Below are 19,766 nucleotides of genomic sequence, written 5' to 3'. Positions count from 1 at the left end.
TTGCCTGTATTAACTGTCTGTGTCTCTCAGCAGTCTTTTCCCTCTGCTTTTTATTTGGAATTAATTTTTCTAAGTTGTGTTTTTTTGGTAAATTTTTTCTTATTTCTTCTGACATTTTTGTCACTAAGACTTTTTGCGTAACGAGGATTACTCAAGTTAATTATGGATTTGGATAAATGTTCTTTAAAGGTAGGGCATGGTCAAAAAAAACGATAGTTTGGTGATGATCCAGTTTTTCATGGCAGGATCGTCAGCTACTGATCTGGATCAAAGTCAATTTTTAAATTCATAGGATCACATAAAATTCATTACTGTGAGATAATAAATAGATTAGACCGTAGCTGAAACTGTTAGGAGTCAGTTATCTTTTTCAAGTTCCTGATCAAAATCCTGAAGGAAACCACCATTAGTTGGGGGTGGGGGGGCTGATGTTTTATGGGGACATAATAGGGAGACTGAGCTACCTTGGTGGGGGTTTGAACATCTACTGGTTTTATCTGCTCTCCATTGCAAATATAAAGACATTTCTCTTATTGGTTCGCTGTCATCCAAATGACTAATCATTTCCAGACTGTTAATCCCAGCTTGCTTGAACTCATCAGAGAATAAATAGGGACATATTTCCCGCTGTTTAACCCCCACTGTTGGAAAATGCACAACATAAAATGTTCTCACGTTTACAGGAACTTTTCTCATTTAAATCCTGATCTCTTACTGATGAGAATTCTCTTCAGAATTGATCTTTTCCATTGAAGAGCAGAAATAATGCAAAACCAGACGACACAAAGTTACCTCCGATTGCAGCAATGGGAAGTTCTTGTGGTTGTGACATATCACCAATCAAGAACTTTTAAATTCTCCACCTTGATGGGCTAATCTCTCGAATTAGATGCACACCAGGTCTTGTAGAAGTTTAAATCTGAGTAAAACCTTATTTAGAATCAGTGGATCTGTGCAGAAGGATAAATGGTAGAAAGCCTGTACCGCTATCTGTGAGCATTTTCCATTCATTATTCCTCTAAATTGTAAAATTGTAACACAATTTCTCATTGTGAGCTCTTGGTGAAAATCATCTACAAGGCCTTTGTTCCAGTTAAACAGTCCAAACGTACTAAAGCTGCCCTGAGGACAGGGTTTATGTTGATGAACAGACCTTCAGTCGATTCTTTATCTTGAAGTGCTTCCTCCCTTTGCTTTCACCTGCATGCTTGTGGTGAATCTGTTGTTTGTTGGAATGCTTATGCAAATGTTCTCACAAAGTACTTTTGTGCAAGTTATCGCTATATTGACGACTGACATTGAGCCATACAGTGTGTATGCAAGTTTTAACCCTAACTACAAATCATACATACAGTATGGATTACCCCCCGGGCTGCAGTGTTATAACCGGTTTCTTTGATTGTATGGTCAAATTGAAAATATAAAACATACACGTTACTAGATTTTAATTGTGTGTATTAGCGCATATATGCATTTTATTTCATGCACATTCTAGTTGGCATGGCCGGAAACAGATTTGTAGTAACTGGGACAAAACATGTAAGGACACTGGTATGGTTCTTTGAGCATGGTATTAACAGTGAATTGTTTAAAAAAGCATCCTAATTCATTTTTGTTTCTTCTTCTGTGAACCCCAGGAAGGAACACGGGGAGTCCTCCACAAGGTTTGTTTGAATGACTTTTTTTTTTCTTCTTTTTTTAGATAAAGAGATTCATTTGTCTGCGTCTTAAAAAGCATATAATATACAGATAACAGAAAAAGCTCATTTCGAAAGGTTTCCTCAGATTTTGAAAACTGTAAACAGACTTCTTGTAACGGGAGAGTGGAGATTGTTCCAGAGTTTATTTAAGGTTTTTAGCCATGCAGGAAATTGGTAGTACTACTCAACAAACACATGGTTTGGCTTAAAAAGCACAGCCTTCACTTGGAAACACGGATTTGGCACACTGGTGCGTAACATCAGGCAAACAGAAGGCAGGCAGAGTTCCATGTGGTTGCACAGGTCTGTCTTCCTGTCCTCCGCCCCTCTCTATCCACCTATTCTCCCATCTTACTCGGTCTCTCTCTGTCTCCCAAGTTTTCTCTCGTGCCTCCTCTCTCTGACTCCAGTCAAATCAGAGGCTCCTCCCACCTTGCAGCTCTGATCTGCTTGTTGTTTCCCCCTGTTAAAGTCAGTTCATGTTTCATCCGTCGTCCATCCAGAAGGTTCTGGATCAATGTTCTTTTGGTGATTTACAGGGTCAGGAGCACAGAAATGTAGGAAGAAGGTACAGCATGAAACCAATACAGGTAGTCCTCAACCTACGAACACGGTTGGTTCCCAGAGAGTGTTTGTAAACTGAATTGTTCGCGAGTCGTTAATTAAATTTCAATTTATAGTCGCTATTTGAGGTCATCTGAATGTCTAAATACTAAACTACTATTCCCTAAGACTGACCAGAAACAATTACAGGACAAAAAAACCCAATAATGTACCATAATGTAACTTACCTTTAGTCTCCAGGCCGTGGCCCGGTATCTGTCCGTGGGTCAATCGGTACCGGGACACACATAAGGAATACAGAACGTACATTATCTTCGTTTTATTATTATCTGATTCTGATGATGCCTTGGGGGAAAAAACAGATTCTGTCCTCCACATCTGTCTGAGTGACTCTTTACGCGTGTCAAGATGCTTGCCTGCACATGACCACCTTCTTAAAAGGGCCACTTCAGCCCCAAACACAGAATACATTACCGCTAAACTGAAACTCCCAAACTAGCAGAACCAACAAAAATCAAACCTGTGACATTAAACCGATTTGTGGAGCAAAGACTGTTGGGGACCGCGGGTGTAGAGCAAAGGAAGAGGAGGAAAGAAGTTGGTGTTACTATCAGAGCATGCCTTATAACTTTTGTCAATAGCTTTTGCTTTATCAGCCATGATAAACAAAGTATCCAAGGTATGAACGATGACGCGCTGAGATGTTCACAGGCAACAAACAACAAGAGGGTTGAAACGAGTATATGCGAAAGCATCGTTACTGCACAACGGGGGTTGCGGCTGAAAGGGGATATGGTGGCGTGTGATCGTACGTCGGATGATCTGTTCATATCTTGAGGACTAGCTGTACTTCTAGATTGAGAAGACATCATAAAATGCTGGTGTCTGATGAAAATTGCATGAAATAAAAGCAGATTCTTCATCTAAAACTCTGAAAGCACATGCATCTGTCTGAAGGTCATTGGCCTCGCACTGATGACTTCACTTGTCGCTGCAGCCCAGCTGAATTTACAGTTAAGTAAGGGGTACTGACATGAACTGTGAGTCACCAAATTGCTGCCTTTTTCAGATAGTGTTGTACATCTTCATTTCCCTCTGCTAAGCCCAGTGGCCTATTCTCTGCAGCTTCTAAATGTCAGCATTGGACACAAATTGTCACCAGATACCCCCGCAAATCATTTTATGCTTCATAGCTTTCACTGTCTGACAAGGCATCATTGCATTCACATGTCATGCATTTCAGCTCAACTTGAAAGAGGAAAGAATAGACTGTTTGTGCTCGGAAACGGGGTCAAAAAGAAAGGAGGAAAGCTTTTTGTCATATCAAACATTGAGGTCAACCTTTTGCTGCTTTTCTTCCTTTCTGCATCATGTGACACATCACCATATGTCTGTCTCCCCTTTGTTTTTTATAGTAACAATCGTAGTAATAAACGGAAGCCAGTGAGGAGGCGTACAGTTCGAAAACATAGGTACCAGTGTTTCTGTTCCCGTTACATGACATATTAATTTGGGAATGCTGACTAATTCTTGCTGCATGGATGTCTGTAGGAGGCTGTGCAGCCACAAGGAGGTGCAGGGTAATTAAATATAGCAGGGGGACAACAGTTGGCTTTGTAGTATCCTATCTGCCTATTTGTTTGATCTTTGCCTGAACAATGCGCTACGTCTGCCTGAGGTGATTTTAATTACATTTTCCCAGAGAATTTTTGCGCTGCGTTTCGTTCTCAGCAGCATTTCACTTTGAAGGGATGAAATTAAAGTTTTCTTTACATTTTAGACCATAATGCATTCCTGCAAACAGTCCTGGTGTCGCATACGTACCATCACACATGTAAAGTCATGAGCATGAACATTGCTTTTACTTTTGATTCCATTTCCTGTTAACTACACTGGCCCGGAGAGTCTTCATATTTCATAAGTTTCCCTGGCAAAATTCCTGTAATATGCACAACCTAAAAGGTTGTGCATATTGTAATTGTTCTCACAATATGCATTGTGAGTAATTGTAATTCTGATCGATAACCTGTCTGGTCTGATATCAACGCAGACGGGTGTATTAATCTGCATCTGGAGGTAATCCGACACAAATGGAACATTTACCCATATGAGAATTATTTTTGAAGATGAGTGTGCCCTTCTTAAAAATCAGATGTAGTGGAGGTATACAGGTGTTATTTGTTCACTTTAAAACTAAAGAGCCAGTTGGTGTTTATTTTTCATAGGTTTTGTTATCGATGAAATCTTGTGCAGTAACGAACACGTATTCGCTGCAGTATGAAATGAGTCGTACCTGCCTTTGCATGAAGTCTTAACATCTCTACAACTCTTTATCCTTCAACTTCTGCAAGTCGCTTCCATTTAATTCGTTAACATCACCCTTCCTTGACACAAGGATATGAATACGTTCCACAGGCTTATATGGTGATTCGCTAAACTGCATCATCAGCAACGGGACCGAGTCAGCACAAATGAAAGTATTACATTAAATAAGGTCATATAACGACGTGAGACTCAACATCCCTTTTAGAATCATGCTGACTAATTTGTGAGGTGAACGTCCAACTGCAGCTGATGTAGGAGATAAAAGTACGAAAGCAGATATCAAGAAACAAACGATAGCACACGACCGTTTCCTCTAACCTGTCGCCTGCTGGAATGCATGCTGCTCTTTCTCCATCTCGCCCCAGCAGCAGCTCACCCTCATGTCGGCACACTAACCTCTGAATGCTGAGTGGCACATGAGATGGAAAGCACTCTTGGATCATTTCTGACCTTGAACATAAAGAGGGATCTCTTGTTTGTGTCTTCACTTCATCTCTGCTGTTCACTCCACAGTCAAAAGTTGAGCTTCAAGGAGCGGGTGAGGTTGGCGAGCCCGCGGGGTCAGAGCATCAAGAACAGGCAGGCCTCCGCCGCCAGTGAACGGCGATCTCCAGTCACTGAGGTCGGGACGGAGGCCAACAGCCCCAACAAGGTACAGAAGAGCTGGAGCTTCAACGACCGCACGCGCTTCAGGCCTTCGCTCCGCCTCAAGAGCCAATCACGCTCCACCACTGATGGTGAGTGACTCCGCTTCATTATTTCACCTCCTGACAGCGACTTGGGTTTGAATTCATTCGCAGCACCGATTTGCGATAGCTTCTATCTGGTGCATTTAATCAAAATTGTATTAAAACTACAAGATGTTGTTTTTGCATAGTCATGGACTATTTCTTGGCTGGGCTCAGGTACTTCCTGGACTGTATTTTTTAATGCTGTTGCATTGACTACTTTCTGTCTCCCTGTGACTCCAGTCCTCATGCTAAGTTAATCATTTCCTAGACGCAGATTCAATTTTAATTGACCAAAATGTGAGTGGTATTGATGTCTTCATAGAAGACTTAGCAGCTGAGTGAATAATACTGAATGATAACTGAATCCCTCGGTTTGGCTAAATGTATTTATTGGTGTCGGCCAACCTTCCAAACTACCAGAAGCGGTTTTTCCCACTAATGGAAACAGCTGAGAGGAGGAATGTTAATGGTCACTTTCCATGACATGTGTGAGGCATTTCATCATCGCTCATCTTAATACTAGACACACAAGGATGTGCATGCTTGTGCTACTTCTGACTACTTTGTGTACAACCTATAAACTCTCCCACATATTTCCACTCCATTTACAGCATTTACATAAACAGAACAATTAGCTTGACTCTTCTTCTTTGGTACTACTCGTCTGCTGTCTTGACAGCACACAAAAGACACCCTTCACTTGGTCCTAATCTCATTCAGCAAGTGTCGTCTTGTAATCTGATTAATTACCAGGCTCATTCAATCAGACTTTGATGAAGATGTATTAAAATCAAATTGTGGCTCATCTATTTGCTGTACAAATATTCAAATTAATAAGGCTAGATTTTTGTCTGACAAATGTAAAGTCATTATCAGGCTCACCATCTCACTGTTAAGTGCTTTTGTACTGGACGTGTGGTGAAAGAACAAAATTGAAAGAGCCTTTCTTCTCTGCTTCCCCTCACCTCAAGTAGCAGATTCAAACATCGCAGGAGAGGATGGTTTCGATGAGAAAGGCTGCCACTGCGAGATCTCTGTGGAGGACTTGCTGCCTTCAGTCAAGTCTGTCATCAGAGCCGTCAGGTGAGGCGAAGAAACGGACCACGTGGAAAAGTTCTAATGTCAAGCTGGAACGCTGAAGACTCGCATTGTAACCCCCTGCATGACTTGCTTTTCAGCTGGATACGGAATTAGAATCCTGGTTTGCTCAGGCGTCCCTTAAAAACATGACAGTATTCTAGTTCTATAAGAGCCTGTTGCTGCTGCCGTTATTTACCAGTGAGGATTCTAACCTCATTTACAGGATAAAACAAAACAAAAGGTGGAAATAAGACAAATTGCATGGGGAATAATACATTTATTGTCCAAAACTGCGCAAGAATAGTGGGTAAAAACGTGTAAAGAGTGATTTTGTGTATTAATTTCCATTTAATCAGATATTCTTGCAGGAACACAAGGTCAAAACAAAAATATCTAAGTGTTAAATGCACAGAAAATTAACACAGAAATGTTAGCAGAATGGAATCAGTTATAAATTTACCTGCTTCAGTGATTTAATGACTGAAACATCACGGAATCATTCCAGCAGGTCTATTCTGTCTGCCGCTGCAACATCTTCAGCGTTTCAAACCATTACAGAAAGCTTGGGAAGACATTAAATAGCAAAATCCTTTTTGTTTATCCAGGCATAGCGACAAGGACTCTTTTAGTAACATCCAGCAGAAACATGATTGTTAGAGTAGAAGACTTTAACATCCCAACTTATTTCTCTATGTTCCAATTGTGGTTTGGTTGAAATTAAGCCTTAAAATTACAACATCGGATGTGTAAATATCAAGAGAGGAACCATAGGGAGGGTAAACATCCGAAAATGGGACAAACAAGGGAAACTGAGCCAACATCAAACATTTATTCCAACCTCACCACAACAGGTGATTGCTGGAACAGGCAGAAATGAAACGAGGCTTCTTTGTTTTTATATTTGAGTTAATTATAATATATGTTTGTGTAAAAAATCTAGAGGTTATATTGGTTCAAACCAACACTGACATCCTGTCAGTGTCAGAAAGCATCGGCGGTCAGTCTGATTTATGACTTCCTTTTTGGTTTTTCTTTTTGTGCAGAATAATGAAGTTTCATGTGGCCAAGAAGAAGTTCAAGGAGACGCTGCGTCCTTATGATGTCAAGGATGTGATTGAACAGTACTCCGCCGGTCACCTGGACATGCTGTGTCGAATCAAGAGTCTGCAGACCAGGTACGACCAATCACACGCTGCCAATGTTGCACTGTATCATCCCTTTTCTTCCTCTCATACTGAGTGTGATCGGAGGTCCAGAGACACTGAGCAGCTAAGCTGGAGCTGACGAGTCTTTTAAATAAGGAGGCAATATTTGTCTTGTCAATTTTGATCGATAAGGAAGTGAATTTAAACCTTCCTTCATGCGTCCATCAGCTGCTTCTATTGACTTGCACATCTGATCTAGAAGAAGTCGATCACAAACGGAAGATGGATAAAATTTCTGTTTCAACGTGATGAAAAATTCTGGAACATTTTGGATTATTGTTAGCTCTATGTGAGTGTATAATTTGATTCTCACAAACATCCCTTTAACACACCTGGCCTTTAAACATTCGTAGCATGTTATTGTACGTATTCCTGTCTGCTGTTGCTGGTGTAATACTGACCTCTACTGTTGGTAACCGGTTACTGCAGCTGCTGCAGCACTTACTATATGCTCCATCTCATACAGACATTCTTGATAAAATATTAACTCAGTGGACACCAAACAATTTTGTGACATTTCAAATCCCTCTCACTGCCTACATTAACAGATGGAGTTTTTTTTATTAGCTGTTATGGTGAAATTAATTTTCCATCTTACCCTTTTTCTCTGTCAAATGGGATCATTAACTAAAAGCCTTATTAACCAGATTCTACCGAGACTGACCGGTTTGAAAAGTAACGGTGTTCGTGTTAGCATAGATGCTAAATAAGTCAAATTTGTGCTCTTGACCAAACGGAATGCAACACATCCTTCAGATTTAGTGTGAGTCAGCTTCTGCTATCTTGGTATCCACACTTGCTTGGTAATGCTTTATCCACAAACAGTACTTCAGATACAGTGAGGAAGTATGACCTGATCTGCCTGTGTTTGTTGAAGTGAATATGCTGATTTCTTTGTACTTTCAATGCTATCTCATGGATTTCACTTCTTTCTTCCTATTATTAATCTGTGTGTGTGTGTGTGTGTGTGTGTGTGTGTGTGTGTGTGTGTGTGTGTGTGTGTGTGTGTGTGTGTGTGTGTGTGTGTGTGTGTGTGTGTGTGTGTGTGTGTGTCAGAGTGGACCAAATCCTTGGGAAAGGACAGATCCCTTTGGATAAGAAGATTCGAGAGAAGCTGCTGTCTGATGGAGATATCTTGGAGGACGTGAGCATGCTGGGTCGTGTCTGTAAGGTGGAGCGACAGGTCTGTGCTCGGATTCTTGTTTGGTGTGTTGTTCTTTAAGAGTCTATTGAATAACTTCTTTTTATGTTATGTAAAACAAGCACTATATATTACCTGTGTGACAACGTCACAGGAAAATTCATCTGTCTGTGGAGGCAGAAATACCATTGTCTAAAGTTTAAGATGAATAAAGAGAAGAGAAAATGGTCTTTGTGAATTTTAGTGAATGAGCTCAAAGAAAGTTTTTCTGCAGGAAGGTTAAATGCACATAAGACATCTTGTTACAAGTGACAAAGAGGCAAGCGATCAGCGTGATTTTAATTCTCATGTACTTGCCTTTAAGGGTCTTGTCCTCTTTGTCTCCTCACAGGTCCAGTCGATCGAGTCAAAGCTCGACTCCCTACTGGATATTTATCGTCAGGTTTTGCATAAAGGCTCATCATCAGCAGTCACTCGCTCCTCTTTTCCCCTGTTCGAACTGGAGCAGACATCTGACTACAACTCCTCCGTCTTTAGCAAGGACCTATCCTCCTCCAACCAAGTCAGCGGCGGTGGAGCCCCTCCTCCTGGTAGTTACATCACTCACTCTTCAGCCAACCCCCACCTGTCTCAGAGAGGACTCCACCTCATCCTGGCACCACCCAATGAGCTCAACCTCAATCTAAATACCTCTTCTTCCACCCCTCCCTCTGGCCTTGCGTCCTCCTGTTTCAGCCCATCTCCTTTGCCTCATGGTAATCATCATCACCAACATCGTTATACGCCGGCTAAGGCCACCACCCCTGATAGTGGTACCAACGAGGCTGTGGGGACCTCCCCACCCATCCTCACCCCAAATAGCACCAAAGGTGGTGCGGCCAGAGGAGTTGGAGATGGATTTTCTCATCTGGCAAGGCTTCCTCCTCCACCACCTCCCAGCCAAAACAGGGGCTTAACCAACTTTCCACAAGGGACTTCCACAGAAGCATCACCTGACAATGAAGACTTTTGCGTAGGGTTTGGTTTGGGGTTGGGTAGACTGGACCAGCCGATTGAGGGCGGCACTAAGAGCATTGGCAGACTAAAAACTCAGGAGGAGACGTCTTGGAGGAGACATATGAGCCTGGAGCTGCAACCCATGGTTGCACCAAGCCTGGGGTGCTGCTCTGGCCCCAGTCAGCAAAGCCGGGGCAAGTCCGTGTCAGTGGAGGACCTGATACAGGCTGCCCCAGGCGCTGTTCCGGACAGCCACAGCATCACATCCCAAAGCCTCAGTACAAGCAGTGACTCCAACAGCTGCAGCCAGGACCCTGGGGGCGGTGGGAGCTGTGATGTGGACACGAGCGCAGGAGGTGGATGGGGTGAGGAGGACCTCTTCATTAGTGATAGGGAAATAGAGACTCAACGATTTGACTTCCTGTCGCTGGGAACTCCTGAGGCCCACACCTTCTCCTCCCAGCTCTTGAGGACAGAGAGCAGAGCTGAGTCTCTGGGCTCCAATCACAGCGTGGACCACGGTCCCACAACCCCGCCCTCGTCCGGCGGCACCAAACTGCTAAACATGTCGCCACACGTACGACTAAAATGAACTTGCTTACATGTTCAGAAGGAACTTAAATGTCACCTCAAAGATGCTTTTTATCTTGTTTTTTTTTTTGTTGATTTTTTTTTAGGTTTTTTTTGAGGACTAGGGTTGGGAATACTACAAGGGTGGATTTTAGTTTATTTCCATGTTGATCCACTTGATAAGAATCACCGCATTTTCACACAAGCTGATCGTATATAGCACATCACTGCATGAATTTTGAGAACCCTTGGTCATAAGAGACGGTTGGGTTATTTCATCTCGAGGGTCATAAAATATATAATTACAATCTCACATCACATGAAAGCAGTTATTCTATTTTTGTCACTATTTCTATTTTATTTCCATTTTGTTTAGAATCCAGATAGAATCCAAGAATTTAAGTACCGAAATAAAACACAGATTAAAAAAAAAAGATCAAACACAAGATTTTTCTCATTGATTTAAATCTAAAGTTGTTCTGAACGGTGATTTGCAATGATTCCAGAACTATTTCAATAAGCAGCCTCTTGAAAATGACTGGACCATCTCATTTTTAGTTGTACAGCTTTGTGAGATTATGCAGTTTAATTGCAGATGTTATTGGTAAATCAGCACCAAATTTCTGTATTGCATCATGCAATGTAAATCATTCAAAGCATGCGAGACTGGTCCTTCTATTTTATTCTTTTTAGTTAAAAATGGAGATGTTTTCCCCAAATCTTGTTTTAACAATCACATCCTGTCACCAAGAGCTACAGCAGGAAATCCCAGAGAGAAAGAAACTGTTCAGAGCTGCTGCAACTAACAGAACAATCACCAACCTCAATCCTGCAAACACTAGTACGAGCTGCACTATATTCAATGCAGATGCATGCATACGTACAGTTGAGAATGCACACACCACTTTGATGCTACAGATCCGTTATGCTGAGAAGTTCTTGCATGCAGACGAGGTGCAATTCGGGCACGGTGGAGCTGTCCCTGCTTTTCGGGTCAACCACAGACCAGTCAGTTGGTTTTACAGCTGACGACAGCCGTGAATTGAAACTTATTTTGTGAATGTCATTTAAACAGTTTGAGGCATCTTAGTGAAGCACTTTGTTTTGCATTGGAGATAGACACACTGACATATGTTCTGAAATCTTACTTTTATTGCATTTGGCTTTTTGCCACCGTCTTTACACATGAAGATGTCTTATTTAAATCATGGTCAGTGTTTTCAGTGAATTGTGGGATTATCTCTGCTTCTTTGAAGTGGATTTGCTGCTGAATGTGCACCTATTGCATGGTACTAAATCAGGTAAGGTTAAGTGGCGCCAAGTTTAAAGATAAAAATCTACAACCACAGGCTTGCAAGTATGGACTACCCGTAAAGCATCAGTGGTTAATCAACCTCCGCAGTGCCTCATGGATTCTGAAAACCCACATTGAAGACCAACACACATGCAAGGGAGGGTTAAGATCAGCTTGCTTTCAAGAGATGGGTTCCAGGTTTTACATGTTGTATAAAGAAGTGAAAATGACATGAAGACAAATTACTATAACTGCTTTAAAATTATTTCAATGGATGTAAAAATAAAACGTTTTGACACGAAGTCTACAACATACGGACTATTGGTGCCTTGTTTTTTGTGGTTTATGTTCAGCTCCATATTGCCTGAAAAGTGCATTAGGTTCCACCAAATAAAAGCTGGGGTTTTTCTTGTGTTTATTTATTTTGTTGCTGTGCATAAAATGGGATTTGGACATTTCAACATTCTTTTAAATTATGGGGAAATAGATGCAATCCAGTGTTCTTGGATTCATGAAGCCTGCAATGTAAATGAAAATGCAACTGAACATTTCCCCTCCTTGATCAATCAATAAAATGAGATTGACAGAGCTTGATTTAAGCTTTTTCCATCGAGGTTCTTCAGTGGTTCAGGATCAGACTCGGCAAGACACAAACTAATTTGTGAAGATTGGTTTTAAATTTTTCTCCTTGACTCCACAAACTAGTCGCAAGGCTGGTCCTCTTCTTGATTTCTCTGCTTGGTTCTGCCACGGTTCTGGATATTTGAGACAGAGAACTGGATGAAAAAAAAAGTTGATAACTTGCCCTTTAAGGTCATGAGTCTTGTTTCTTCCACGGAAATCTAATGCTCTAAAACCACATCACCTCTGCTGTTTAATAGTTGACCTGGTCATAGTTTCTAATTGAATATACAGTCGTCAAATCACATCTAGATGGTACAACTTCTTATATATACACAGTATGTATACATAAGCGTGGGTTCTCATTTATTGTAACAATTGTTATACGATTGTTAGAATAAAAAATAATTACTGGTACCTCTGAGTTTGGAAATTGGTACCAAAACACCTTGTTGAGGTCGAAGATAACACTCTATGCACTTTTTCTGCCGATGAGAGCAATTTTAAAAGTATTGGAGTTAAAATTCATGCTAATATGTTAGCTGCCCCTCAGAAGACATGAATCTGTTGTACATTCATTCCAGGTCTTCATTTACAGTAGATATAAAAACAGGACTCTGCCTGTTGTAAATGTACAGTCACAACAACACAAGAGAAAACAAAGCCTGATAGGAAACACAGCAGAGTAAATATCCAACAATGGAAATGTAGGAATGAAAGATTTACCTCAGGTGAATCCATTTATGAATATTGAATATAGACTTCTGCATTTGTAGATTCCACTATAAGAAAGTTGCCGCATCATCAGGACTAATTCAAGCTTCTTCTTTTTTTAACATTTAACCAGTGGCAGGAATTATTGATACCATCAGTTGCTTTTTGATGAGTTAATCAAATTCTTCATAGAAGTGACATACTGTATAGTGTCTGTAGAAATCCACAAGAGATCTTACATTCAAGACATCATTCAACTCCATTTATAGTTTTTATAGTTTGTTACACAATAAGGTAATTTCAGATATCTAGAATGACATTAAGATATGTGCAGTAATGATTTTGATATCAAACAACAAAATTAGTTCTGTTAATAAAAACTACATAATTATGCAAATTACGAATATGGTGACTTGAAGGTGAAGTCGTTTGTGCTGCTCCCATTGTTTTTGGCCACTCCCAGCACCATTATCATGAAAAAAGTTAAGCAGAGGTTGATCAATGAAGAGGTTGTTTCTAGTTCTGATACTAAACTGCTAATCCTAACACCATGGGGTACAAAAAGTACACAACTGATTTGCTGATACATCGTAAAATATGAAGTGATAACTGAATTACATTTCTACTCGTCACAGAACTTTTTCAAGATGCGGAAATTGCATTTGTTTCTGCCGGCTCCTAGACCGCAACAAAAGAAGGGAAATGCATGGCGGGTGGCTCCAAAAGTTAACAAAGTTTATCAAATACAATCAAATCAACACCAATAAATTAACGCAAACAGCAGCATGGCACTCAGAAGTCGAGGCGTCATCAAAGTCTTAAACCAAACCACTGCTTCAAAGCCTGCTTCAAATGAGGAAAAACCAAGTGACTATTGACACATTCAAGTGCTGATGTTCAAGGTTAATCATCAACTGTGAGTCTAACGCATCGTGGTAACAGCTCCACAGTGTGTGACTGTGGGGATGGTCACCAGGCTTGTGGTTGTTGTGTGAAACTTTATATTCTGGTCACACGCTCTAATTCGGGTTCAGTTCTTCGGTCCAAACCATGACCCTGATCTCTGCCTCTGTTTAGGTCACGTGACTTTTTACTCTAACACTATAACATGCTGATCATCACAACACGGGGGCAGCGGTTTTGGGTTCATGTCCCAACTTGTGTGTTTCACTTAACCATTAAGGGTCCGGCAGGCTCTCAGGGTGACCCCAAGGACCAACTTCTCCCACTGACCTGTGTAGAAGACTCTGGTCACCATGGTCTGGTCCAGCAGCACCTTCCTCACCACGATCCCGGCAGAATTACCGGGGAACCTTTGTTCCAGAAAGCGCAACTGTTACGACCCAGCTAGAGGACTGGGGAAATAACATAATTCAGATTTTAAAAGGGGAAATATAAAACATTTATTCAAATTCTCGCTCTAAATACAAGAGTTTAAGTTATTTCTTTTTAACAAACTAAAGCAAGCCAATGGGCACTGTACAAAGAAACAAAAAATATAACAAACATGACTAGCTATAATATTCAAGTTAAACTAAGTATCGATGCCAGTGGGTGCGGTTCAAAAATAACAAAAGGTGCAACAAACATGACTAATTAGAAGTTTCCAAAATTACCAAAACCTCATTAACTAAAAAATACAAATGGAAAACAAACCACTACCTGCTCCTAATGAGGGTAGACACAATTTAAAATACTCTTAAGTCACAAGGTCACAGTTCACCAGGCTCAATGGCATGCTGCCACAGTCAGTCGCCCTGACTGACAGGCTTGCCAAGCTTTTAAAGTGTCCATGCCAGGTGATGAGGCGGGGCTTGGGCCTGGCAGGAAGATGGCACACCAATCAGGAGATGGGCATGGCGGAGGGGCGTGCCCAGGAGTCCCAGAGACGAGGGAGGGCGGAGCATCCTGGAGCATTGCAGTGCCAGCTGCTTTGAGGCAGGGTGGCAGAAGGATACACAATATGAACAATAGACATGAGCTGCGGCCGTAACAGCAGCCAAAAGAAATTTAAATTGCCATGGAAACTGAACGCAATGACGGCGACGTTGCGGGTTTGGGTCCAGTCGATTTCCTCCCTGCAGGCGAACCACTGGTGAACAAAGCCCCCCACACACACACACGAACAGACAACCCTACAGCGTGACGCTGGTGACCCACAAACACCGACGGGTGTGACTCAGAAATGCTTTAACCCTTAGATGCACATGTGGGGTCAGGCATGACCCCATGGGTTGTCTTTCTTCAAAAGTTTCAAAATGAAAGCTTGTAATATGTTCATATTCCAGGTATTTCTCATACAATATGTTTGTGACATGAGGCCATTTTCATTTTAAAACATAAATTATTTTCAAGAAATTGCAGTTTTGTATCACTACCCCCACTCTTCCACGAGTGGGGTAGTGGATCCCTAAATAGTTTGAATGGATTTTTTATGAACCTTCAATTTTTAGCCACTTTAACTGTCCCACTTACACACCGGTTGTCAATTATCCACTTCTGCTGCAACTTTCCAGTCAACACACGTGGTGTGATCAAGCTCTCCACCCAGGAGCTCATCGATACAGAGAAGAACACGTGTAAGTCATTACTCTGTTTATGAACTTCATTTGTTAGTGATATATTCTAACGTGTGATGACATTACTGGTTAAATGTGTGTTTTTTATTTTATCTGTAGTAAAATGGCTGATAGGAGGGCAGCTCTGATCCCATTGGACTGTGCCCTGCAAATGATCCGGGACGGATGGAATGAAGCGCTAGTCACAGTCATTAACTCGGATTCTGACATCTCAGATATGGAAGACCCAGCCTATTGTCCCCCCACTGAACAAGGGCTGTCGGACACACACGAGTGCCCAGATGAGTCGCCTGAAGAGGCCATGGATGTTGTGCCGGACCGATGGAGCCACAAGGGCTCATACTGGGCAGAGTTACCTGCCGAACAGGCTAAAACGCCAAGTTACAGTTTTCAACGTATACGGCCAGGACATGTACCTGGGTTTAGGACTGTCTGCTCACTAGATGCATGGAAGGGGTGTCTGATAATATAGTAGAAGAGGAGCTGACATGCACAAACAAGGAGGGAGGAGGAGCAGCCTCAGACACGGGGAGAGAGTGGAGAACCAAAGATGAGCTGGTGGCCTTCATTGGATTGAGCATTCTTGCAGAAGAACTGGGATGTGCCAGTCCGTAGGCTTTTCGGGAGTCATCTGCACCAGCCATTGTGCAGAGGACAATCTTCAAATTTGAATGTCTTCGAATTTGAAAATTTGAAGACATTCACCATTTCTTACGCTTTGGTGACACGTGGACCAGGGCCGACCGACTGCAAACAGATCGCCTGGCACCCTTCCGCCACATATGGGACCTGTTCATGGTCAAGTACAGGTACAAGTTCATCCCCAGTGATTGTGTGACAGTGGATGAACAACTCGTGCCTTTCACAGGGAGGACCCAGCTTCAGCAGTACATGCCAAGCAAGCCCGCCAAGTGTGGCATAAAGATCTTCTGGGTTTGTGATGCACATAGCCCATATGTAAATGATAGGATCGTGTACCTAGGGAGACAACCAGGGGAAAATGTCTAGAAGAATCTGGGTGAAAACATTGTCCATCAGTTGTGCAGTGGATTCAGACACCAGTGTGCCTCTTGCAGAACATCTCCTGGAAGAGAGTCTCACAGAGCTCTCAATGGAGCTTGTGACATCTCACATGAAAAGTTGACTGGAAGGTACCCCGAACCTACCAGCCTACACCACAGCACCAATGGAAAGAGTTGGAGTGACAAAAACTGCAACGACCCGTCCACAGGGAACAAACACACCTTGCCAGCAGAAGAGAAAGAGGTGTAGGTTGTGTCCAAGAAAAAAAGATTGCAGAACCGCTGATTGCTGTGTCAAATGAAGTACTCCTGTACGCAACTATCAAATCCAGAAGCAAGCAGTTTGTGACAGATGCACACAGTGAGAGATTTGTTTTTTGTGTGAATGTGGGCCGGGCCGCCCTCGCCCTCCACCGGGCCCCACATGAACTCTGCAACCCGGCCAGACATGACTCTTCGCCAGGCCCCACAGGACCTCCGCAAGTGTGAATGTGCGTGTGTGTACTTATGCATTTACAAAAACAGCAAATTCTTAAAGTTAATAAAAAAATAAATAATGCAAATGGTTTTGTGGCACAAACACGTTTTATAAGGAATACCTGGAATATGAATGCATTACAACTTTTCATTTTTCAAGTTGTTGAAGAAAAACAATCCCTGGGGTCATGTTTGACCTCAACTGTGGAAGAGTTGATGTATTGGTAACTTGTGCATCCAAGGGTTAATTTATGATGGATGATAGAACACATTGGGATGAATGAATGAATGAATGAATGAATGAATGAATGAATGAATGAATGAATGAATGAATGAATGAATGAATGAATGAATGATAAAGTGCGGACATCTGTGTGTAATTATCAAATATGCAAATGTGAGAAATGATTTCAGAACAGACTTGAAGTAACAGCTAGAAAGAAACTACAACTATGTATACTGGTGCATCACGGATTACACAAAAATGTGGAGTGCCTTTTCATTCCATTTTAAAATGCTATAACAAAGAAGTGAAATATATGATGTACATAAATATCAGTACTTACAGTTTAGAGGGGCACAAATGAGCAGACAATTGTGCAACAGAGACAACAAAAAACTTCAAACGTCGATCAAAAGTATAATCATTTAAAAAATAAACAATGTATGGCAGGAGCCATGGAATACTGAAACTAAAAGATGATATTATTAGTGGAAGTAATATTATGATTATTGTTAATATTTTTATTATTATTAACAGTAGAAGTGGTAGTATTAATGGTAGTAGTAGCATCTCCCCACCTATATATTTGAATAAGCTCACTTGAAAACCTCACGCTGTCATGCTTTTTAACTCCACCCACTACCTGTCAATCAAGCGCCCAACCAATCACGGCGCATTGACATATAATGCAAACTAGAGGTAAGATCTTACGCCCGAACCCAAGTTTGGGCCCGACCCCACACGAAATTCGGGTCGGGCTCAAAAAGTCAACAATTATTTTCGGGTCGGGTCGGGCTTCAATACCGTCGGGCTCAGGTCGGGTTGGGCTTAAGATCTTAAGGTCCGAGCCCGACCCGGCCCGAACTTTTTAAATAAATATATATTTACATATTATGTATCTCAAACGATCTATAGGTATTAAACTAAGGAATACCCTTACAAAATAAATAATTTAGGTAAAACATAGAAGGTGCTGTATGACAAACATCTATCTATAGTACCTGCTCAGTTCCCTCCGTGCGTCAGCTGTATTTTCTCCTGTCACTTTACCTTTCCAATCGTATACGCACTGTAAGTAGAGGTAAGATCTTAAGCCCCAAACCAAGCCCGAAATTCGGGCCGGGTCAGGCTCAAAATGTCAATAATTACATTCGGGTCGGGACGGGCTTTAATACTGTCGGGCTCGGTTTGGGTCGGGCTGGATTTTTTAGGCCGATCTTACCTCTAATGCAAACACATTGCACACAAGAAAACAAAAGTTTTCTTGTGTACAGCTTTGGCCACTAGCCGAGTTAGCTTCGGTCTTAACATTTGTCTATGTCTCTCACTTACGGAGGCCTTTTGGCTTTGTTAAACATAGCAGTTTATATTCTTTGATTGTGACGGACCTCACATTGTTATGTGGGGAACCCCGATGCTTTATTCACCAGGACCGCACTCACGAAGATGGCGTCTATCCGGATGGCTGGACCGTAAGGCATAACCAGCCTTCGTCTTCGCGTTCGTCTGTCCCACACACATGGAGCCGTTACAGCTTCGTCGGACACAGCAGTTTGTTTTCTTGTGACGGCTAAGAAAAAAAAGAAAACCAAGTCTAATATTATTGTTTTATCGTGGAATTTCTACAGGTTCGCTGGTCTATATTATAATTAGTGCTGTCAGGCGATTAAAAAAAATTAATCTAATTAATTACAGGAGTTGTAATTAATTAATCTAATTAATTGCATTTTAATCTCATACCTGCTAAAGGCCCCCAAATAAAGAATTTGAAATCTAGGACATTACAAAATTGTAGTGCATGACTAATCAATAGAATGCACCAAAAAGAGAAGATTTTAAATCCACATTTTAATTGATTAAGTGTGCAATTAGGTCAGGTTCATTTCTCAAAAATGCAATACGAATAAAATACATAAATAAAATTCAGAAATAAAATAAGGCTGAGTCTCAAATAGGCACATAAGCAGACTCTCAATCAATACTAATACTAAATATAAATACTAAAGCTGACTCAATACAGCAATTCAAAATGAACAGTATAACATGCCTCTAAATAAGGCAACTAAATAGCAAGATGCCAACAGGCTTTTCCTTTAAAAGGGTAAGCTAACGTTCAACTCTGAGTTCTTGACATGTTTTGCATTTAAATGATACGTCAAGCTGGAGCTGCTTCGGTGATATGAAAATTCTCTATTAAAAATGGTACAAATGTAACGTGTATAAGAAATACTTCTTTTTTTGTGTGTGAAATTCCTGCTAAAGTATGCATGTAGTTCACCCTGCTTTGAGAGGTTCAATAGCGCCCTCTACTGGAGTCTATATAAAAAAGATCGGAAGCAGATGTCAGGTGTCAGTTCTGCCCAGCACCCTGCTCCGGTAAGATGGTTGGATGTTGTGCTCCGCAAAATATACAAATTACACAAAAGCTAACGTGAGATTTGTTATAAGATTGACAGAGAAGTAACAGCACTTGCCATGGTATCTCTGTGCATTTACGTTTTATATTGTTTTGTTCATGTTACCA

General features: G+C 41.4%; 1 protein-coding gene across 2 annotated transcripts in view; it reads left to right on the top strand.

Annotated features, from left to right (window-relative positions):
• Positions 1-12,122, top strand: part of LOC137599807 (potassium voltage-gated channel subfamily KQT member 5-like) — a 60,006-nt gene extending 47,884 nt beyond the window's left edge. Inside the window, exons 9-15 of one of the 2 annotated variants that reach the window (XM_068320968.1) lie at positions 1,638-1,664; positions 3,680-3,736; positions 5,103-5,326; positions 6,295-6,403; positions 7,444-7,575; positions 8,662-8,788; positions 9,138-12,122. In XM_068320968.1, coding sequence (XP_068177069.1) covers positions 1,638-1,664; positions 3,680-3,736; positions 5,103-5,326; positions 6,295-6,403; positions 7,444-7,575; positions 8,662-8,788; positions 9,138-10,334 — 1,873 coding nt within the window. In that variant the 3' untranslated portion in view covers positions 10,335-12,122. The remainder of the gene's footprint in view (positions 1-1,637; positions 1,665-3,679; positions 3,737-5,102; positions 5,327-6,294; positions 6,404-7,443; positions 7,576-8,661; positions 8,789-9,137) is intronic. The other variant, XM_068320969.1, reaches the window with a different exon arrangement.
• The last annotated feature ends 7,644 nt before the right edge of the window (positions 12,123-19,766 follow it).

The sequence above is a fragment of the Antennarius striatus genome, chromosome 8 (assembly GCF_040054535.1).
Source record: "Antennarius striatus isolate MH-2024 chromosome 8, ASM4005453v1, whole genome shotgun sequence".
Taxonomy (NCBI): domain Eukaryota; kingdom Metazoa; phylum Chordata; class Actinopteri; order Lophiiformes; family Antennariidae; genus Antennarius; species Antennarius striatus.
This window is presented reverse-complemented; position numbering and strand designations above follow the sequence as displayed.